Genomic DNA, 22267 nt, shown 5'->3' with positions numbered 1-22267 from the left:
TGTCACCAAATATAATGTATGTGTTGAAAATAACTACATTTAGTAGCCTATCTAATACGTTTTTACTTCTTTGTACTCTTTACTCTCTGAAACCCAAAGTCAGATAAATGACAGATCTTTGTGTCTAACCTGATGCAGCTCCTATAAACTAGTGGCTAGAGAAATGCAGTGATCTGATTGGTCCAGTCAACCTGATCATATGACCGAAAGCAACAGGCTGGAGTTGAAAAACACAGGAAAATCCAGGCGTTTGAAAGATGCGTCAAGCTAGACACAGAATGGCTGGGGGAAACCGGAAGTTGAATGATAGCGCTATTATATATTGTATATAAGCAAATATTTTAATAAATATACCAACATATATTGCCCATGTTTACTATTGGTTGATTATTCTAACTGTCTTTGTTTTCTGAGCTCTTCTTTCTGAAAGTAGATTTTCAGAATCTCAAGGATAGTGTAGATTGGCAGGTTAACAGTGAATAGTGTTATTCATTATTATACATTCTCCCATTATGCTAACTTGTACACTAAAATAGTGTTTAATGTTAGTAAATTTGTAGATCACATGTAGTTAGTAGTTTTCTGTTTACTGTTGTCTGTTGAAGTGTAGTAGCCTACATGTTGTAGTAGTAAGCGTTGTACTAGGCCAGCAATTGCTTTTATTCTGAATGTTATAAACGGAAGTAGCGCTGTGAATGATGTGAACCTGACAGATCACATGATGCTGTACTGTACTTTACGGAGAGATGAAGCGGAGACACTGGCTGGATTTGAGCAGCCTGTGATGACTTTTAACACTATGTTTAAGGACCGGTCTCTTTAAAATATAGGTAGCGTGCTCTGGTTTTATTTCTATTTAATTTGTATTCATAAACAAGGTACTTATTTCTTGCTCTGCTATGTAGCTAGCTAGGTGAGGTTGAGATTTGATAGTCACTGATTATCCTTCCTGCCTCTCAGGGGGGGGAAAGCATCTGTAACGTTTATTAACTTGTCGGAGATATTGGTGAAAATAGTTCGCGGGAGTGTAAGAGCCAAGCTGGTGGTGGCAGCTCGCTCTGAAAACAACCAGAGTACTTCATTCAGAGGCGAGTTACACCATGACAGAGCGGACGCCTCTCCTCCACTACCGGCTCTCCGCCAGCGTCAATGAGTCCGAGCGGCGGGCACCGCCGGCCGGCCAGGCCCCGGAGCAGCACCCGGGCGGCCCCCGGCAGAGGTCGAGCCAGCAGCGGCAACCCAAGAAACTCTCCATCTTCTTCGGTGTGGTGATCCCGACCCTGCTGTCAATGTTCAGCGTGGTATTGTTTCTGAGAATAGGTGAGTGATGCCCAGATAAATCAGTGCACACTGTCATTTCTGCTATACAGATGGACTACAGATGTCAAAACACCATTCAAAATTGGGGGATTTTAACATGACTTTGTTTCCTAGTGAAGTTTCATGGAACATAACATGACTGTGTTTTTTAGGAGCACCTGTTGAATTCAGTATGTAAGCCATCCATCAAATTTGACTTGTGTCAATGAAATCAACTTTATCTGAGTAACATATGAATAAGTTGTTTTTAAAAATTAAAATAAGGTTTAAATAATGAATGAAAAGTGCTTATCCTTTATTCATTTTCTTAATTAGTTCCACTGGGGGGGGGGATTTATGTTGAGAAGCAGATAAATTGCAGAGAGACACTCACACTTCTGTTTTCATAGTAACACCTGCACTTGCACCATTTTTATTTCTGGCATCTGTCAGCTTTGAGGAACTGATGTAAATAGTACTAACCTCAGCCAATGAAGCATTTAAGTGCATTGTTGCTTTTCTGTGACATGATAGTGTTAGTTGAGTGGTGATTAAACCAGAATGCTAGGAGGCTCATTTAATGTTGAAAAAATCTTAAATAAGTTTGGTTGTTTTATGTGTAGATATGATGTCACTGGCCCATAGTGAGAGCCTGAAAACTGATGATAGAGCCCTCTTACGTTTGTAAATATATAACCTTAGTTTTGCAATTTCTCCAATCTCATCAAAAAATGAGAATAGAGAAAGTCACATTTTAACTCTGAAATGTACAGCCTAGATTATTAAAGTTACAAGATCATTTGATCAGTTTGATGGATTGATGAAATCCAATGAGAAGACCTAATTTTGTGCAATATTAATGCGATATAAATATGTTTCCTCACAGGTCAAATCCCATAAGAGGAAGGATGTCTCAAGTAATATTGTGCAAGTTTAATGTTTTAAAAAAGCTGGAATGAAAAATGTCGGGGGCACGTCAGAGAGAAAAAGTTCCGTTTTCTTATGAAAAAATGTGCATGTGATGCTAGTAATCATGATATGACATACACACCCAGGTTTCACATTTCTGCTGTCAAAGTGTAAAAAAGAGGAGTGATGCTTAGAAAGAGCCTTTCACATCTTCTCCTTTTATCTGTGTTTTGGTTATTGGGGTGTTTCTACTTTGTTATCCCACTCTAGTTATTTTCTAACTCTCTCTCTCATTCCCCAACTTCCTCACCAACCCCCTCCCCAACCCCCTCCCCGACTCCCCTCCCTTAGTCTCGTGAGATGTCAGCTGCTGTGGAGTGGACACACATAACACATACACACACACACACACACACACACACACACACACATGCATGCACAAACTCACATTAACATGCATAATAGGTTTTTTTCTTTCTTTTCAGTGTAGGACTTAAGACTACTATTCTCACACTGAAACATGCCAGTCTGCACAGGAACTCACAGTAGTTTCATTGTGGATGTGAAACTACAGTAAATTCATCAGCCGTTAAAGGCACAACATGAATGTGAAAGGAGAGATATATCATTCATTTTACACTCACTACCATGGCCAAACATATCCCAGTAAATCATATTATTTTGGTATTTCAATTCAAAACATCTGCTTTATTCAATTCTACAAAAAAAAAAAAAAAAATTGCTGTACAAACCTTTTCTAAAACTTTCCCTGACCATGTTTCACTTATTTTCGTGAGATGAAACTCCTGATTTGATCATCTGCAGTTTTATCTACACTAGTGCTATAAGTTGAAATCACATGATGATGAAGGCGGTTGCTGCATTACACCGTTAGTCACAGTGGCTGATTGTATTTAAATATATGCACTCAAAGGTCACAGCAGTAGAAAGTGTGGAAAATGCATATCTGACACGGTGTGAAGTGACACTGATGCCTTATCGCACACTTTGATTAGATGCACATGACAATGCTGATCAAGATTTGAGATCGTGGTTATGTGACACACCTGTTGCTAGCATTGGTATTCCTTTACAGAGTGTATCTATTTGCTCGGCTAGTAAAACTCAAACATGTAATCCATCAGTGGATTATTAAAAGAAATGTGTCGCTGAGATTTCTTTTTAAAAAGGAAAAAAAAAAAGGCATCACGTAAAGAAGAAAAGAAGAGAGCGCTGATATTAACACAGAGATGAGATAACAGCATGGGAACTAGGTTATGGAGTTTATTTATTTGCATGATTGATCGACAAGTTGATTGATCGACTAATATGGGTTAGGGTTAAGGATATGGGTAAACTAAACTAAGAGTTAGCAAACATTTGCAGTGAATCAGCCTACCTTTTTTTGATAATACCAACTGGTAAACTGTATGAATTTGATTTTACCAACTCAAGTTCAACAAAGAAAAACAAACAGTGTGAGACTTGAGAGATTTCCAATGAAAAGAATGCAACGATTGATTGACAGTAACATTTTACATTACATTTTTTGACATTGCAAGAAAACTACTTCAATTTGGATATTTTAAGTTATATACAAAATGTACCTTAGAAATCATGTGAAAGAAGCACGCGTGTGTCATGATCAAAAAAAGTAACATTGATGAAGATGCTGGGACCAAACTTGTGAAAGAAGTGGTATTTCTCAGTGGTTGAAAACGGTCAAAATCTTTGGTTTTGATTAGATTCTTTTCTTCTTCTTTTTTTTTGCTTGAGTTGCTTAAATTAGGAATGATTCTTTTGTGGTACAGTAAGAACTACAGATGTCAGCATTACAGTAAAGGCTGTAAACTGGAATTGTTTCAACATGTGATTCCAGTTTCACTTCACATAGATTGTGGTGATGAATCAACTGACTTATAGATTTTAGAGATATAGATCATGTGAATTCAAGTACAGACTCTTTCCAGGAAAGTTAAACTTCCTTTTTAAAGCAGACCTATGACCGCCAAGATCAAAGTTCTGCTTTCTACCAGCTGACAGTCTGACCATAGCTATCTGGTGCTCAGGTCTCTACATGTCTATATCTGTTTGTGTGTTTTTTCTGCAGGATTCGTAGTTGGCCATGCTGGACTGTACCAAGGTATTGCTATGTTCCTGGTGGCCTACTTCATCATCTGTATGACTGTGCTGTCAGTCTGCGCCATCTCCACCAATGGAGCCCTGGATGCTGGGGGAGCCTACTGTATCCTCTTCCTACACATCATTACATGATATGTGCATGAGACCGTCAGTGTAGCATCAACAACATTCAGCAGTGTGTCCTGTTTCCTCATTCTAGCGTTGCATTGTGCAGTATTTGTATAGCTATGCTAATTGGAACCTGATTTGTTCATTATCTGCACTATGGGACGCTGTTCAGTGCCATATTTGGGATGCAGGCCAGTATGACTGCTTGCCAGGAATTTGGTAAATGAAACTAATCAATGTTGTTTATCTGGCAGGAGAGGCCACATGATCTTAGATTGAAAAACATGCATGAGCATGTAGGGTGAACTTGGACACACTTACAGTACATAAAAAACATTTTTTCTTTGGCAGTCAGTTATTATTGTTGTTGTTGGTGTTGTGACCTCCTGTAGATAATTAAATGCACTATAATAATAGCAGTACCTTAAACACTCATCAAAATACACTAATTGGGCAACTTGCTGCTTAACACAAATGTTCATTTGCTTATATGTGATAAAATTTAGATTGTAGCTCGCAAAACTGAAGCTGGATCAAAGGAACCTCTTAAAATTGTATTCTTAACTCAAAGACTGGGGGTTAATATTAAAAGGAGAAGGTTACAGAGAAGGTGGAAGTACGTGTTTTAGCCCTGAGTATAACCTTTAGTCTTATTCTGAGGTAGCATATATTAGCTTCAGCAACCTCCACCAATAACATAGACTAGATAGGATGTATATAACCTGCTAGGTGACACCTGGGGCTAAAAGATACCCTTTTTTGCTTCTAGTTAATCATTTTGCTCTGAGTGCATAGTAATAATTAAAGGGGAATAAGATGAATGTATCATAATTTTCCATAGAAATTCAACCTTAAACTTTAAAAGTGTTAGAAACTTGGATTTAGGATTTTGGAAAATTAAATCCCCAGTGGAATTTACACCCTTGCCTAACTCTAAAGCCAATCTTTAGCTTTAAAGTAATCTTAACCATAACTCTTTCTGTAACCTAATTATAATATGGCCAGAAAGCAACCCTTTGTACAAGAGGCAACCACAAAAAAAAGAATTCCCATGTGGTGTGCTCTGGTAGCTCTACCCATCTTCTACCCAATACAGACAAAATGTCCCAAAAACAATTATGTTAAAAAGAAGGGGGGGGGGGGGGGATATTCCCTCATGTTACCTGCCAAGGACTGACACACAAAACCGGTGTCTACACAATACAAAGCACATCTGTTCTGTCTTTGAACCCAACAACCTTCCCTTAACGTAGCTCAGACATGATCAGCCGAGCGTTGGGTCCAGAGTTCGGCGGCAGTATCGGCATCATGTTCTTCCTGGCTAATGTATGCGGCAGCGCTCTCTACGTGCTGGGTCTGGTTGAAGCCATTGTGGCCACCTTCGGAGTGCCAGAAGGTACGTTTTATTTTAACAGCTTGTAAAATGCTGATGGATTGGCATACTTTTTTGGCATTTTAGTTGGAATAAAAAGAGCATTCCTCGTTGTCATGAACATCATGGAATGTCTGGAGATCTGGAGCGGTGTATTTAATACTGGGTATAACAGTAACAAAAAGAAACCAAATTGAGAATGACATACCCCCTAAAATATTTGATTGATAATCCAACCCAGGCCTAGGATGGATTTGGTTGGGTTTGGTGAAGATCTACCAACCCTAAAAATCAGTATGACTGTGATTTATTTCATGACATCCCTGGTTATTAATTTTACAAATTATAACAACAACATGAATCATAATACCATGAGGTTATTTGGTTTTGGAATACGACAGGGAATATTTGTTAACTTTACGAATCATTGATTTTACAGAAATATAGCTCACTACATTTTCTAGCATCTTTAGTTTAGTTGGAGGTTTTTCATCTTAATTAAGAAGACACCAGACAAACTAAGACAAGACTCTAAAAAAACTACAATGTAACAAACGGAAAGGGTTTAAGTGATGGAGGGATGGTTGTAGAAAGTCAAGCAAAATCATGGGAAGGTCAGGAACTCAGAGAATATTGTGGGGTAATTCCAGGTGTTAATGCATAGAACTGTGTAAATATACATTTTTCCTGGGTAAATAAAGCTTAAAAGGTTTGGGTTTGGTTTTGTTTCATTGTTCATACACCTTATTTGAACATATCCTGTCAGTCAATTGTTCAAAACCCCTCCCATCTTATCCATCCCCAGACGGGACCCTGGCCACTTCTCCTTACCAGGTTCTGCCGTCGGGTTACTGGTGGTCTCTGCTCTATGGCACAGCCATCGCCCTGCTCTGTCTGCTGGTGTGCATGGTGGGAGCCCACATCTACGCCAAGGCCACCTTTCTCATCTTCCTGGTGGTCATGTTCGTCCTGTGCACCATCTTCGTCAGCTTCTTTGCCGTCGGCCCTCGGACCATCACCCTGCCCCGTTCCGCCGTGCCCAACCCTACTAACAGAACGTCTCCCACCACGGCAAACTTTACCGGTTTCAAGTTGGACACGTTACTCGGGAACCTATGGGGTAAGGTGGAGAAGACCGATTCTTAAAACTGTACTGCGGATGAGGTTCTTTCAAGCGTGTATGGAGTACCCTAGTTTATGCCTAAGGTGTTTACTTCCTTTACCATTCAAATTATTATTAATGGGAGGACAGGTTATGAAGTAAAGGCAAAGCCACAAACATAAAACATAATAAACTTTTCCATTTTGATTTGGTGGTTTTGAAGCTCAACACTAGAACTAGACAGTTATGAATGATGCAGAGATGTTGCCATTAGTCCTATCACAAACTTAAATTAAGCATATCGATGGGTCCTGAAACTGAAAAACAGTGAGTAAATAATGTACAGCATGGTGGTTTTGACAAATGTGGGCTACTTTAAAAGCATATACAGTACAAAGTTGCACAGCTGTAAGCTTATACAGCCTTATTGACACAGTCAGGGTGTGGATATGGGTCCAAGTTGATAATTGACTCTGCACCTACACCTTTTTTTTTCACAAGTCGCCTTAGAGTGAACAGCAATTCACTAATCAGTTTGATCACTACCACTACTACTGCTACTAATAAGAACAATGATTTATGTTGACTGAAGCAATGTACATCATAAAGCTTTGCCTAGATTTAGCTCCCAGTTAAGCCATCACACAGTACAAAGCTTTTAATAAGAGAGAGAGAGTTTAACTGGGAAACATACTGGGTTGTTTCTACTGACTTATTGCATTACAACAATCCACAAAACATTATAATAATAGTTATTAATGTGACTTTGGAATTTTAGAATTAAACTTTTGCCCATTGGAAGAATGACCTCAGTGACTTAGGCATGTATTGCACATTTATTTCAGTAAATCCACACCAAAGAGGTTTTCCTTTATTTGGAATGCACCCATACTTCCTTGGCACTGCGGCCTTCCTCACTGCTAACTCTGCTGTTCATATAAGAGTTGCTAGTGCAGAGACAAGGACAGGATCCCTCCAATGTAATCCAATCAAAGTAGAAACGCGAGTGTCTGCAGCGGTGGTGGCAAACGTTTCGTTCTGTTGCCACCGGTGTGAACCTGTTTTTCTGAAAGTAGATAATCTTTTCCTGCCCTGCTGGTGGAGAAGTGGAATTTTGATTGATCTGTCAGTAGAAGGTTTACATGATCTCAGTTTCTGAAAGGCCACAGTAATGCAACTCAACCTTCCACTCTTGTTTGCAAGGATTTAGATCCAAGCACATGATTATTAAGCTAATTGCTGTAACTCGGGCACTCGTGAGCACTATTACACACACACAAGCTTTGAATAATCCTGATTTGTGAACCACACACACACACACACACACACACACACACACACACACACACACACACACACACACACACACACACACGCATACACACAGACATTTTAATGTTAATAGCTCTGATTTCATTGAATATTACGAATATTTTTAAGTCCAGAGATAAAAAGCAATTAGGTGTTTCTAATTAAGATGCCTCATGGTCATTAAGTTTCTGATGACATTGTAAGGAGCAAAGGGCTTGAGTGGAGACAGCAGTGGAAGTCTCTGGTTGTTTGTGGGTGTTCGTTTCATTCCATCAAACTGTCTTGCGAGTGGTAAAGTAGTAGATATGATATTTATTTTAAATATGCGCACATCCAACCTGAATGATTGATTTTGAATTAAAACTTCTTTTTCTCTCTGTAAAGCGTCCTTGGGTTTGTGAAAGGCGCTACATAAATTTAACTAATTAAAAAAAAAAGAGAGAAACATTGAGATGCCTTTGCACAGCTCTCAGCTTTGAAATAGATTTTTTTTTTCTGATTAAATCCCGCTCCCTGTGATTCAGTAGATGCTGCTCTGTAAAACTACAGTAAAGATTGGTGGTGAACGGTTTCCTCAAAAGCTGTAAAACATGATGAAGTCCGGTGTTACACCTGTATGGAGCAGTGTCCGTTATCAGCCTCCATATTGAACTTGCCGTTTTGAAGACCGATGATGTTGATAAAAAGCACATCTACAATGGCTTATCTGTTGTTATCCCTTCCAACAGCCGACTACACTACGGATTACACAACAAATACCATGATGACTTTCACCACTGTTTTCGCCGTCATGTTTAACGGCTGCACCGGAATCATGGCTGGTTCTAACATGTCAGGTAGGTCAGATTGAGTTGTGTGTGTGTGTGACCTGATTACCAGCATAGCAGTATGAACAAAGAATGTGTAACATGTGTATCTACCAGGCGACTTGAAGAATCCCAGCTACTCCATCCCTCGGGGTACCATCACTGCCGTCATCTTCACCTTCATCATCTACAACCTGCTCAGCGTGCTGGTGGCCTGCTCCTGTGACCGGTCAGTAACACACACACACACACACACACACACACTTTTTTACATTGATTGATATCCTCATTTTCACATAGGTGTCATTAGTTTGAGACTACCTGTAATTTACATCTAAAAACAAACTAAAAGAGCAGAGAAAATACCTATAATCGAACATTAATCCACATAGATCCAAAAAAGTTCATTAAACCTCTGGGTTAATAAGAGCACAAGTGCATTCCTGTAGTAATAAATGTTAGCATGTTCTGTTTTCAGCAGATGAAATTGGAATCTTAGTGGCCATCAGATAATGCAAACAGGGTTCATTTTCTGCTTCACTAAACAAAATTGGCGCATCAGCGGAAGCCAACTACAAGACCATCTATTGTGAGTGAACCTTAGCCGACACCAGGTGTCAGTTAATCGATCAGAACACCCGCAGCATGCATGAATGCAAGCGGGCGAACACATGGGAGCACGCATGAGGCCATTAGCAGAACCTCGGTGCAAGAATGACCCGTAGGTCCAAGCCTGTTTCTGACACTGGAGCATTGACAGTTTAGAAAAAGAAACCCTTTATTCATTGTTCTGAATGTTTGCACTCAGCTGTGTTATTCAAATGAGTAGCAATTACTGTATAATGCAGCTTCAATACATATAATTAAAAATGTTGAGTAGGAGCAGCAACACATTCATCCAACCATAAAAGCATACTTAACCTGACTGAAAGCTGATTGGATCAGGTTATATCCAACAATGTCTTAAAATTGCACTCTTTGCAGTGTTAAGTCTTAGCTAAATGTCCATCCAGGCAATGATCAACAACAGTAAAAGAAGCATATAATAATAATGACACATTAAAACAATGTGCTTACGTGAAGCTACGTAACTGAATAATTTTGACTTGATGAAATGTCGTTGCTTTCCTCTTGAATGAATGAATGAATGAATGATTAGCAGCAACCAGGATATAACAGTGTGTTGGCATAAGGTCCTCTAATGTACCAGTCTCCCCAGAGTGTAACTACAAATCTGTTACTCCTCCTTAATGCTCCACCATTACACTGGAACATTTGTGGTTTTCAGGGAGATGTCCAACTGGCAAAAGGCCCTGCACACAGACACAGGTGTTTTCACTTGTTCTAGCTCATTAGACCTCAGGTTCTTATTTTGAGCTATGCTGCAATCATGTGAGGTCACTAAACATATTGAACCAAGACTGTTAAAGCTGCACTAATCAATATCAGGGATAAAATGACTATGTGTAAGGTGAAAGCCTCCACGTTTATTGACAAACCCACAGAGAATTATCACCTTACTTTTCCGTTTTTTTCCTTAGCTCCACAGAGCATTTGAGTGTTTTTCAGATAATTGTTTTGGTTGTCTGTCTTGCAACTTCCCTGGTACAGGCTTCGGTACAGTCTTACCACTAGTATTGTGTATGTAATAAACCAGCTGTACACTACCTTCCTGGCGGCAAACAGCAGACAAAGATAGCAACTAGCTTGTGAAGAATACCTAAAGATTAGCTAAAGACACAGATATTTCCTTCCCAATTTGAACAGAGCTACATGAAGAGTGAATATTGGACTTACATTTATCAGGTGGTTAGAAACATGGCTCCAAATGAATGCTAATGCTGCTCTGTTATCATGTTCGCCATACAAACTTACAAAAAAGTGATAACATGTCTTAACTAGTAACTAATAGAGGAGAGTCAGAGAAATGTCACAGTTTGTACACTGCTACACTGTACTCTGATGAAGTTTACTCAGATAAACTGGAAACATCTGTGTAAGTGTGTGCAGGGCCTTTAAATTACAGCATTACGTGATGAGAAGGCAGACTCCAAAATGACTGTTGTAGTCAATAGATCATCCATCCATCCATCCATCCATCCATTTTCTGCCACTTATCCGATGCTGGGTCGCGGTGGCATCAGGCCTAAGCAACGTAACCCAGACATCCTTCTCCCCAGCAACGTTCGTCAGCTCCCCCTGGGGGATTTCAAAGTGTTCCCAGGCCAGAAGGGATATATCATCCCTCCAGTGTATTCTGAGTCTACCCCGGGGTCTCCTCCCAGTTGGACGTGCCTGGAACACCTCCAAAGGGAGGCATCCAGGAGTCATCCTGACTAGATGCCTGAACCATCACTGGTTCTTTGATAACGTGCTAACACTTTAGCATACAGTATTTTGAATGATAGTAGACAGTAAATTCTTTTAGAAGTACACATTTTGAACAGCCAGTTTGATTTTTGTTTTCCAATAAACAACTGTATGTTAATTCATTCACTTATTATTAACTGTCTACTCACATTGACTTGTTATACTTAGTATGATATTCTTTATTCTATTCCTGTTAGCATTGGCGAGTTAGCTTCAAAGCTATTTTTTTTTTTTCATTTCCTGGTTTTAAGTTATTGTTAGTGGCGTACCACACAACATTGAATACTCTTAAAGGACTACTTCACTTAGAAATTATTTTGACCATCGAATACATGCTAATGGAAGCTTCGATTGCTCCAAATTAGCGAAAATGTTTGTAGCTTGCTTTTTTTCATGGAAGAGACCAACTCAGTTTAGCTTGTATTCACAATAATGACAAAAGACTTCAAAGGATGCCATGACCCTAGTTGAGTTCGACGCTCATGTAAACCCCTCTTTTGACCCTCAAGACATATTTATGGTGAAATCTCCCTTTAATTGTTAGCATGCAGCTAACAGTCTTTGGTGTGTGTTCCCTCATCTCTTCACTTATAAGGTGAAAGTGTTGAGGTCTTTTACTTTGATGTTGCGGCGGGGATTTACTTCTTTCTCTTTATTTGTCGGCCCTCTCCATTACTCGCTCTATCTGTCTCTTTCTATCTGTCTTTTGCTGAGTGCCAGAGTTCAGTATTGATGTAACTCTAAAGCAAGTGTTGCCAAGGTGCTAAACTGACATGACAGGGCTATAAAAGAGCATCAGAGATCAATACTGCCATCACTTACCCTGCAGCTATGTCCTCCCAGCGTACGCCTACCACACACACTTACTGATAAGAATTTCTCAACACACCTTATCCACCTTTGCAGTACTGTATTGGCCCTCTGGAATCACACATATTAACTGTGTATAATATAGCTGTATATTATTTACATGTTTTTATTATCACCATAGACATTTAAAACAGTTTCTCTTGTAAAAAAAAAAAATCTTTCTGATGGAGATATAGCTTTTCAGTCATCAATGAAGGAAGGCAGCGTCAGTGTGTTGAAGTGGGATATTGACAGCACTGAGCCTCTACTCACATGACACAACAAAGAGGTGCTGGGGCTTGTTCACACTTGGCCTGAAAGTGAGTCCTAATCACAAATGCAGAGCTCTGAACGCATCTGTGGAATACTGTCACCACATTAGGGACACATGTGGACACGTGTTGTGTAAATGTGACCCCATAATTGTAGTGAAAACAAGTCTAACATGGTTTTTATCATCAAAGGTTGGTGAGAGATATGTAGTCCTGTTCTCTAGCTAAGCAAAGGGTGTGTGTTGTGGTTTCTGTTTAGCAGTGATCAGATAAAATCAAATGGAATCAGCAAAGTGGAACGAGATCATAAGTGGGATATGAGATTATGATGCCAAGTATGCACTTAAGACTAGAGACAATATAGGCAAACACCAGACAGTGCCAGTGTGTTTGTGTACTTGCTGGCTCAAAGTCCATAACAGAAATGGGAATCACACATGACAACACGTATCTAAAATAATATTTATTACAAACATAAGCTAAATAACAATGTTATCAGTTCTATCAGTCATGAATGCAGTGTATGGATGAGTGAAATGTGTTGTGCGATATGTGCCAACCAAAACCAAAACCCAAAAGTCTAACCCATCTGGTTGGTGGAGGCCTGGCAGGAAGAGAAGAGAACAAGTAATTACAAAGCAGCCAGCTAAAGAAGCTGAGGCCTAAACTACACAGGTGTAGGTAGTTTCCCTGACGTCCTCTAGTCCCACCCACTGGCTCCTGAGTCAAGAAGCCCAAGGAAAAAGGGAGAGAGGGACGTCACATTGTAAAAAAGCACATATAGACAACTAGGACTGCTAAATGTTAATGTAGGGTCACCAAAGAAACAGAACAGTAATGTTAAAAGAAAAACAAAGAGCCGGGCAGGTTGCTCAATTATAAAATACATAAAGACGTTTGCACACACAGGGTGTAAAATCCAGTTTTATTGGTTTCATGTACGGGACGTCACTCCTCCGTCTTATCTTCAGTTAGCTCGGGGTGGTTTGGTTTATTGGGGTTGACCGGAATTGAACTGATAATGAGTTTTATCTAGCTGTAGAAAGCGTGAAATAACTTCTCAGAAGCACTAGGAAAACTTTCACAGAGAGAGAGAATTTCCTTGTTGTGCATTCATTTCTCTTCATATGCGGTATAGGCCAGATGTCTCACTTTGTGATTTTTGAATTCTATTTTTTTTTTAAGAAAACAGGAACAAAAGTTAACCTGTTGTACTGATTTGGTACATTGCCTCATCTTTGTTCCTCATCTTGCTTTTTTTTTCTTTTTTTTTCAGGATTTTCTGTATTTCGTAAAATGAATTTCCCCGTGATCATTTCCCTTCTGCATTGTAATAGCTGGAATTTACTGCTTTCACTTTCACAGATTAACACAATAGTCTTATTGTTGACTGTGGAGAAAAAAAGAATGTCTCCAGACATTATTTGGCACCCAGCTCATAAGAATGCACCCATTGACTGGCCAGCAGCCACTATCAGGAGATGATAAGTGCTCTTGTAGTGACAGTGACAGGCCTCGCTGGAGAACAAGCTATTTTAATATCCAACTTTAATTTTGTAATGGAGGAAATAGCTTGTGTATTATTACCTGTATGTAGGCATTGTACTGCACTGTATTTCATCTTCTGCTCGCAAAAAAACATTTACATTCACCACCGCTTCTACTCCATTCAGTCAACTCACTCCTAGGAAAAAACAAACATTACAAGCAATACCTAAAGTGCATGATAAAACTTTATTGATTTCCTGTAAGGAAATTAGAAAACGGACAATATTTATCACAGTATCCAAGTAACATCCATTTCACAAGTGCAAATGGTTCTAGAAATGAGGAAAAACTGGTCATCTATTATGGATGCTACCCAAAGTGCATTTTGTGAAACAAAACTTATATAAAAAGAGTAATTACAGCGTGTGTTGGCCCACTTATGAAAATGTTGGATTATCAGTATAGAGACGATCTTGAGACAAAAAAAAAACCAAACAAAAGTTACTCATCCTACGTTTTTCTCACAGCTGTTGTTCATGTCAACTTCTCACAGCTCACACATGTGTCAGACAGGCGGGCAGCAGTTTCTTTCCTGTCATGAAATCATGTAAACATGGAAACTAACCAAATGATCTCGGGTTAAAATATAACTGCTTCTATTAAAGTCATCCTTCATGTTGTGACGCTAACACGCCACATGCCAGGAAAGCTGCCGTGCCTGAGATAAGACACCAGGGTTATTCCAGCCATGGTGCTACTGTATCTCACTTTTATGTCACTGTGTGGAGGGGCTGGGTACACTTTATACCCCCTTATTTAACATTTATAAGTAGCATATGAACACCAAATAAGTTGTTTGAACACATTATAATTAAGCTATAATCATATTTAATGATATGTTTTTAAACTCAAGGTCCGCTCACTTATGAATCCGTCAGCAACATCTCATGACCTTCATAAATGGACGCTTTCTAAGTTATTTAAAGTGAGGAAGTAAATACTAAGTTAATGAATATAATAAGTTGAATTGTATATACAGTAATAAATACTTACTCTTTCTTATTCATATTAAAAAATATATATTATCTGTCAGTTTATACACCAGTTATAGTGTAGAAAAAGAGCACATGGCACAAGAATACCATCCATTTACCAAGTGTGCATGTGTGTATGAATGCGGGGGTGTTAAAGTTGCAGAATGAGTTTAGCATTATGCTAATACTGTCAGGGTTACCGGTTTGATTCCAGCTGTGCCTCTCTCTCTATTGAAAACATCCACATTTTTGATGCATGACTCCACTGATTGTTCAATAATGAAAGCAAAAGAGTGAATCCACAGCGTCTGTCGCAGTTGCGCGGGTTTGCCAAAGGGTGGCAGTCACACTCTCTCACCAACCAGCCAGGCTTCCCTTTTCAAAGAGACTATTCCCAGTGATGAACTAACCTTTTCATCAGGCACTTCTAAATTGCTACCCTCCACAAATTGTAGTTCTGCATCATAGCTTTAAAGGCAAAGCAGTTAAGATTGTATTTAAAAGTGAATGTCAGGGAGGTGGGGAGAATGGGCATTGAAAATGATTGTAGGCTACTGAAGGGTAAGGGTACCTCTTTATAACTGCCTACCTGTATCAGTGAGTCGACATAGGCGCCCTTGCTTAGGTGCGAGCAGGGGAGATGGAGACTGTCAGTGGTGGACTCATTATAACGAGGGATGAGGTAGTTTAACCCAGAGCTGACAGCCACAGCTAGTTCAGACTTGGTTTTAACATGAACCACAACCTCAACAGTCAGTATGCTTCTGTTATGCTCTGTATGTGTGTGGACTTCCCCAAAAAGGTGGTAGACTTCTTGCTACATCAGAGAATTTTGGTTTGGGGAAGTTTCTGGTAGGGAAAGTAAGGAAATCATGTCCACAAATCACAGGTTCCACTGAATGACTCGTCAGAATAGCCACACTTTACCTTTTTTTTTCTTTTTTTTGAATCACACATTTGTGGCATTGACAACATTTTCCGAAGCATTCCATGTTGGTTATGCAACTTTGTTATAGGACATTATGGAATTTTCCACCCGGTCCACAGCGGGAAAACCCTGTGACTGCTGTGAGATTAACTTTGTAGATTCAGTGACAGTACCAGAGCAGTTTTCCAGCACATTCACAGCTTCACAGCTATTAGCCGCCGCAAAGAAAATTGAGCTCATTTGGATGTGAAAGCTGTACAACTGGTTTCCAGGTCACCGTTAATAGAGTGGGCCCCATATTTTGTCTGTTTTCCAGATTATCGCTGATGATATGCCATTATGGTAAGAGGGCCGGTGATGATGGCGATGAAGGCTGAAGGGATGTGAGATAAGGGGGATGGGGGGGGCGGGGGGGAATCTATTAACCTCATGTGACCAGCTAGCCAGCCATGACAGATTGCCCTGTCGCTACTTTATCAGGCCCTTTTGGTAGTGTGTGTGTGTGTGGACACTTAAAGCAATAGAATGAGCATGACAACTCACTCTGTTGCTCCACAATTTTTTTATGTAGTTAGATCTGGTTTCCTGCTAGAATATTAACTAACTGGGTTAGTATCTGTTGTAACTGTGGGGGTTTCTGTCTTTGGTTGATTGACTTCTTTTTGTGTGTGTGTGTGTGTGCGTGCGTGCGTGTGTGTGCGCGTGTAAATGCTGCTTCTCCACAGTATTGCGCTGCAGTGACCTGTGTGCTAATCTGCTCCGTGCTATAGACGCTTTTGTATTAATAACCGACTTGATAATTATATTAATTTGAATCTATTGGGCCCTCTTTTGTAGTGCTATCTCTGACATGCAGCCTGGTGAATGTGCGTGCAGTTCACATACCCCCTGAAGTGCCTCTGTCTCTCTCCTCTGCACCTCCGCCCCACTCTCAAACACACACACAAGCTTACGCAGCTATCCTTGTTAGGACATTGGATTGACTTCCATTCATTGTGGACAGCCAGTCCCACACCCGTAAGCTTCCCCATAACAATTCCATGCCTTACTATAGCACTAGATGCAACATATAACATGGAACCTATGGTGAAAGATGCTGATGGTTTTTTTTATAATCCTTGTACGACATTTATAATACTTTTTTTTTTAAATTAGAGGTATTGAGCAACTGCCAAAAAAACAGATTTGATGTAGTAATTGTACATTCATATTGAAAGCAGTGTTTTTTAGTATCTTTGGTAACTGTCTTTGGTATTCTGAACAGCTCATACTGTATACTACATTAAGCAATATCTTTTATGTAGATTCAGTGTATATATATTATATATTATTATATATTGGCAGGTAGTTACAATCACAAACAAATGAGAGAAACACAGCTAGATGTATATGAACACGGGCGCAACCCAGATACTGCTGCTCATCCCACAGATGCATGTTCCTTACTAGGGACTAAGGGTGCAAATTAGCAGTTTTGCTATAATCCAGCATATTTACAGAGATGTTTTAATATTGATGCTTATCAATATGCACGGTCCCTATCCAAAAATAAAGTATTTATTGTTATTATTATTATTATTATTATTACAAATGTGGCTCCATTTAAAAAAGAAATAAACAGGCTTTCCAACGGTATAAGATTTATTGCCCAGAAGCAAGAAATATTCCACCAAACACAAATTTCCTTACTTTTTGTGCTGTGTTTATTAATGTCATAAATTGTGTGTAAGGCAATATATGTCCCTCTCTCTCTCTCTCTCTCTCTCTCTCTCTCTCTCTCTCTCTCTCTCTCTCTCTCTCTCTCTCTCTCTCTCTCTCTCTCTCTCTCTCTCTCTCTCTCTCTCTCTCACACACACACTGTGTTACTGTTTATTCAAAGCATTCATTGTTTAGTTTTTTATACACTTCTGTGGAAAGCTTCAGTTACAGAATGGAACGAAAACTTTTTACGGCATTGCATTTACTTCCATTCATTGTGGACAGTTTCACTTTCCACAAAGGTTGCATTTTTGTTGTCTTTTTGCACCTTCCCCTTTTTCTCTCCATCCTTCAAAAAAACATGCAGTATGTCTACTCTTTCTCTCATCTCTACCCACATACTATGTATGTCACTCACCAACCTCTTTTATAATAGCAAGATTCTCTCCTTCAATTCTACAGGACTCAGGACCTTCATTCCCTCTACCACTCAAGCGACCTTGTTATTTTCTTTGTCATAGTTCCTACTCTTATAAACCGTTCCTATGACCCAGATAGTATTTTACAGTAACCTGCAAACTATTAAGAGTTGAGATTGCAGTAATAAAACACATCTCTGGTGAGTTAAACAGTATTAAAGTAGTATTAAAGAAACATCAGAGTAAATCTGACCTGGGATGCTGAGCTAATAGGCAAAATGAATGTCGTTAGGCATTAATTAGGGCTTCAAACAGTGCAAGGAAAGGCTGGAATACCAAAGTGGGCAAAGTGGGCAACTGTGCCTGAGCCCCAGAACTTTACAGTACACCAAAGCCCCAGGTTCACAGGGGTCCTCCTTGAGGGTCAACAGGTGCCCAACAGCAGATCTTTACTAACAGTTTTTTCCAGACATGTACAGAGGAAACTCAAAAACCAGAAACAGGTTCATACAGACATTAAAGACTACAGTTCCTCTAGTTTTACTCCATGATGTTTTCAGCCGCTCTCGTTTATGTTCTTCGTCTGCAAAATACAATCACGACCATGTGTTTTATTCTACACTCCATCTTCCCCCCCTCTCATTCTCAGGCTTTCTCCTCGTCCAGACTTATCCTGCACCCCCCCACTCCTCACCCTCTTTGCCCTCCCCTCCCGCCTCCTCCCCCATCCCTTACTCCTGGCACTATCACCTCGCAGCAGTGTTCTTGGCTTCCCTCTCTCCTTTCTCCCTCCTCTTCTTCCTGTCTATCATTCATCCATCCATCCACACAGCCGTGCTCCTTCCTTTTGTTATTCACCCTGTATCTCTCTACTGCAGAGATTCCAGTCACTTTCGCCCCCTCTCTCTCAGTTGGGGGGGGGGGGTAACAATGGCAGCGGCAGCGGCCAAGTCTTCAACATCAAGTCTTGTCTGAATTAAAAGCTGCAGGGATTGACGTGGGAGGAATACAGGGAGGATTTGGGTGTCAGAGAGGTTTAGATATTGGGCTTTATAAAAAAATGAAACAAAACATTTGGTCGGCTGCCCACTCTGTCATAATAGACAACAGGCAGTTTATGTATGTGATTTCACATTTATTATAATTGATGAATACCTAACCGGTCATTTATGGTCTTGATCAGATTCCACGAGAAATTCTGTAAAGGGAGTCGATATCATGTCACTTCATGTCCAGCTAACTTCTGTAACTTTGTATCTTTGAGGGTTAAAATTAGAAAAAAATATTTCTGGGGTTTATTATCTGTGATCCCTTCATGATTTTACACATTTAAATGATAATTAAATGTTAAAATGTGAAAAGTTCATTCTTGATCTTGACAACAGCAGTCTTACCACTGTGGTCAATTTAATTCTATCACATACTCTTCATTAGCAGAAGAGGTGTGCCCTGTGGTCACAAAATTGTCAATGTTGAAATCTCCATCTTATGTGAGCACTTCAAACGCTTCTCGACCGTCTTTGTTGGCTTAAAATCAGAGATTCAAATCAACAGGGAAAAATCAGTATGCTCAGGTGAATCATGTGACACGATTGAAAGCTCCAGAGCAGCCAATAAATACACTTTGTTTCGCCATCTTTTCCATCAACGTTACTTTTATTAGGATTAAGAAAAGTACAGCTCTGATTAAATGCTTCCAACACAGCTGTGCATTTATTATACCTCACAATCATGCACAAGTAGTCCAGGTACTGTAGCTGTAACGTGCTGATTTGGTGTCGTCTAGTTCCAGGCCTCTTAATTGCCGTCCACATCTTTGGAAGTTGGATGGCCAATTGGAACTTAGTTGGTTGAATAAAGAATAGGGACATAGCTAGGTAACTACTGAGTTGTATCAATGAAAAATAGCTACAAATGGATGAGATGGATACAGCAAAGTCCACATACAGAAACAGAAATTCTTAAATAGACGTTTTTTTCTTTGATTCATGCTCGAAACCTCAACTTAACTGTTCTCAGCAACCACAACTGCAACCGCAACCACAGTTTGTGTGTCAAAATAACACCCACTCAAGAAGAAGTCAGCTGAACACAATATGAGGCTGAATGAATTAAGCGAAAACAAAGCTGCCTCTCTGGAGAGTCGATGCACGTTAACGCTGGGAAACAGGGCGGTGGTGTATCCCGAGGAGATGATGTGCTGGTGTGCGTTACCCACTGTTTCTCCATTTTCCATCATATCCACCCACACCGCTCCTCTTAATGTCACCTGTCAAACCTTTCAGCTGTAATATCTGCTGTCTACAAACATCAAATGCCGTTTTGGCCATTCCTTCCCATTCACAGAACCCTAGAAGTTTTGGTTTCACTTCAGCTCACCTATAAAATGTTCTGCAATTGATGGGAGACTTCTGTCTAGAATTGACTGAGCTGAGAGGCTGAAAATGGCAAATGGTAGAAATGGAGAGCAGTCATAAAACGAGATGAGATTATCAGGAGAGATTTGATAAACATTTGAAAATGTGGATGAGAAAACGGTCCCCTAGAAAAGCTGAGAAGAGTGCAGTAGATTTGAAGCGTTAGTGTGTAGAGCATAAGTGAGGGTAGATGAGAAGGGAAGGGGTGGGAAGAAGATAGTGTGTGTGTGCGTGTGTGTGCACAGAGGCCTTGTTAGTTATTGATCCCATTTAATAATCCTTAACAACAGTCTGCTCCCCTGAGAGCACTTAACTCTCCCTCCCACCCTCTCTCTCTCTCTCTGGCTCCTACAACCCCTCTCCTGCCTCCCTCTTTGCTCTCCGTTTGCCACCATTTCCTCAGCCGCTTGCTTCATCCGTTCAGCTTTCTCGTCCTTCGTGTATCGTGCCTGCTCTCTCTTAAAAATACTTACAGGTCAAGGTGAAGCAAGGTTAAAGACCAACACTAAATCCCAGCAGTAAAGGATGTAGTTCTGTTCTGGTGCTTTTATTGTAATGGAGTCGATTCAGTTGTCTTTAAGAACGCCTGAGCTCATTCAAAGCACACCGGGCCAGATACAGACTCTCTAAAGGTAACACAGCTCTTTTGCGAATTGAGATCCTCGTGTTCAGGCTGCTACTGTTAAGACTTTTTGAAGTAAGCTCTGAGGATTTTGGTGGTGGCTTTGCCTGCAGAAAGAGTTATTTGTTTTTCCCCTGCTGGCACGGTGGAAAATTAGGCCATAGAATTGTCACCTTTTCATGTCGTTCTGCTGAGGCACTGCATTTTTACTTTTGTACCATACACTTTTAATTCAACTTATACAAAGCCGACTTTTTTGTGTGTGTGTGTGTTTTTTAATATCAAGACGAGAATCTGTTGTTCATGCTCTGAAATATACCATGAAAAGACACTTGAACTTCTTGGAAAACAGTAGCTAAGAAGTCAAGCTGGTATAGTCATCACAGGTTTCTCAACAATCCCACCTTTCAGTCCCATCCCTTCAAACTGCCTCTCCATGAGTAAGAGACTATTGATTTACACCCAAAGGATGAGTCTGGTGATATTCTATATTTTTGTTATTATCAACAAATCCCATGAAAAGACCAAAACCTACAATACACTGATCCAACCAACAAGTATTGTTTTTCTATCCAAAGCCAGATCTATCTTATTCCTCTGTGCCATATACTCCAGTCGTCGTCCAAAAACTATTAAATGTAAATGATCATGTATCAGTTAGAACTGAAGAGGTGCCGTGGATGAGAAACGGAACATATTCAAGTATCTACAAGCAAGTTCAGCTGCACTCAATTCAACTCACCTTGGATAACCTTGACCTGTATGACTGAGAATCTTCACAGACAGCCCTTCTTTTTATATTTTGAGACATTTTCCCCAATATGAATAACATTTTCTAAAAACTACTGTGGCATGCTGTTTAATTACTTATTCTTTTTTGGAAATGAAAAGTTTTTTAAAGGCTAAAAAAAAAAAATTTACACTTTTTAAAAGGCCTCAGTGGGCTCATGGCAAGTATGAAAATACTGACAAATGGACCAAAACGTTTGGTTTTTGGTCTTATGATGACACCTTTATCGTTTATGATTGTTTCCTCACTGTTTTTAGAGCTGTATGTTTCTGTCAAACAAGAGAACACTAACATATCAAGTCACTTTCTATTTATTCTTAAGTTGATACAA

General features: G+C 39.8%; 1 protein-coding gene across 1 annotated transcript in view; it reads left to right on the top strand.

Annotated features, from left to right (window-relative positions):
• Positions 1 to 970: 970 nt before the first annotated feature.
• The window catches only part of zgc:153039 (uncharacterized protein LOC767698 homolog), a 66155-nt gene continuing 44858 nt past the window's right edge, over positions 971 to 22267 (top strand). Inside the window, exons 1-6 of the mRNA XM_053321221.1 lie at positions 971 to 1320; positions 4319 to 4453; positions 5717 to 5854; positions 6636 to 6950; positions 8972 to 9079; positions 9167 to 9278. Coding sequence (XP_053177196.1) covers positions 1101 to 1320; positions 4319 to 4453; positions 5717 to 5854; positions 6636 to 6950; positions 8972 to 9079; positions 9167 to 9278 — 1028 coding nt within the window. The 5' untranslated portion in view covers positions 971 to 1100. The remainder of the gene's footprint in view (positions 1321 to 4318; positions 4454 to 5716; positions 5855 to 6635; positions 6951 to 8971; positions 9080 to 9166; positions 9279 to 22267) is intronic.

This window comes from Scomber japonicus, chromosome 6 (genome assembly GCF_027409825.1).
Source record: "Scomber japonicus isolate fScoJap1 chromosome 6, fScoJap1.pri, whole genome shotgun sequence".
In the NCBI taxonomy this organism is placed as follows: Eukaryota; Metazoa; Chordata; class Actinopteri; order Scombriformes; family Scombridae; genus Scomber; species Scomber japonicus.
Note: the sequence above shows the minus strand (reverse complement) of the source record. Positions and strands in the feature narration are given on the sequence as shown.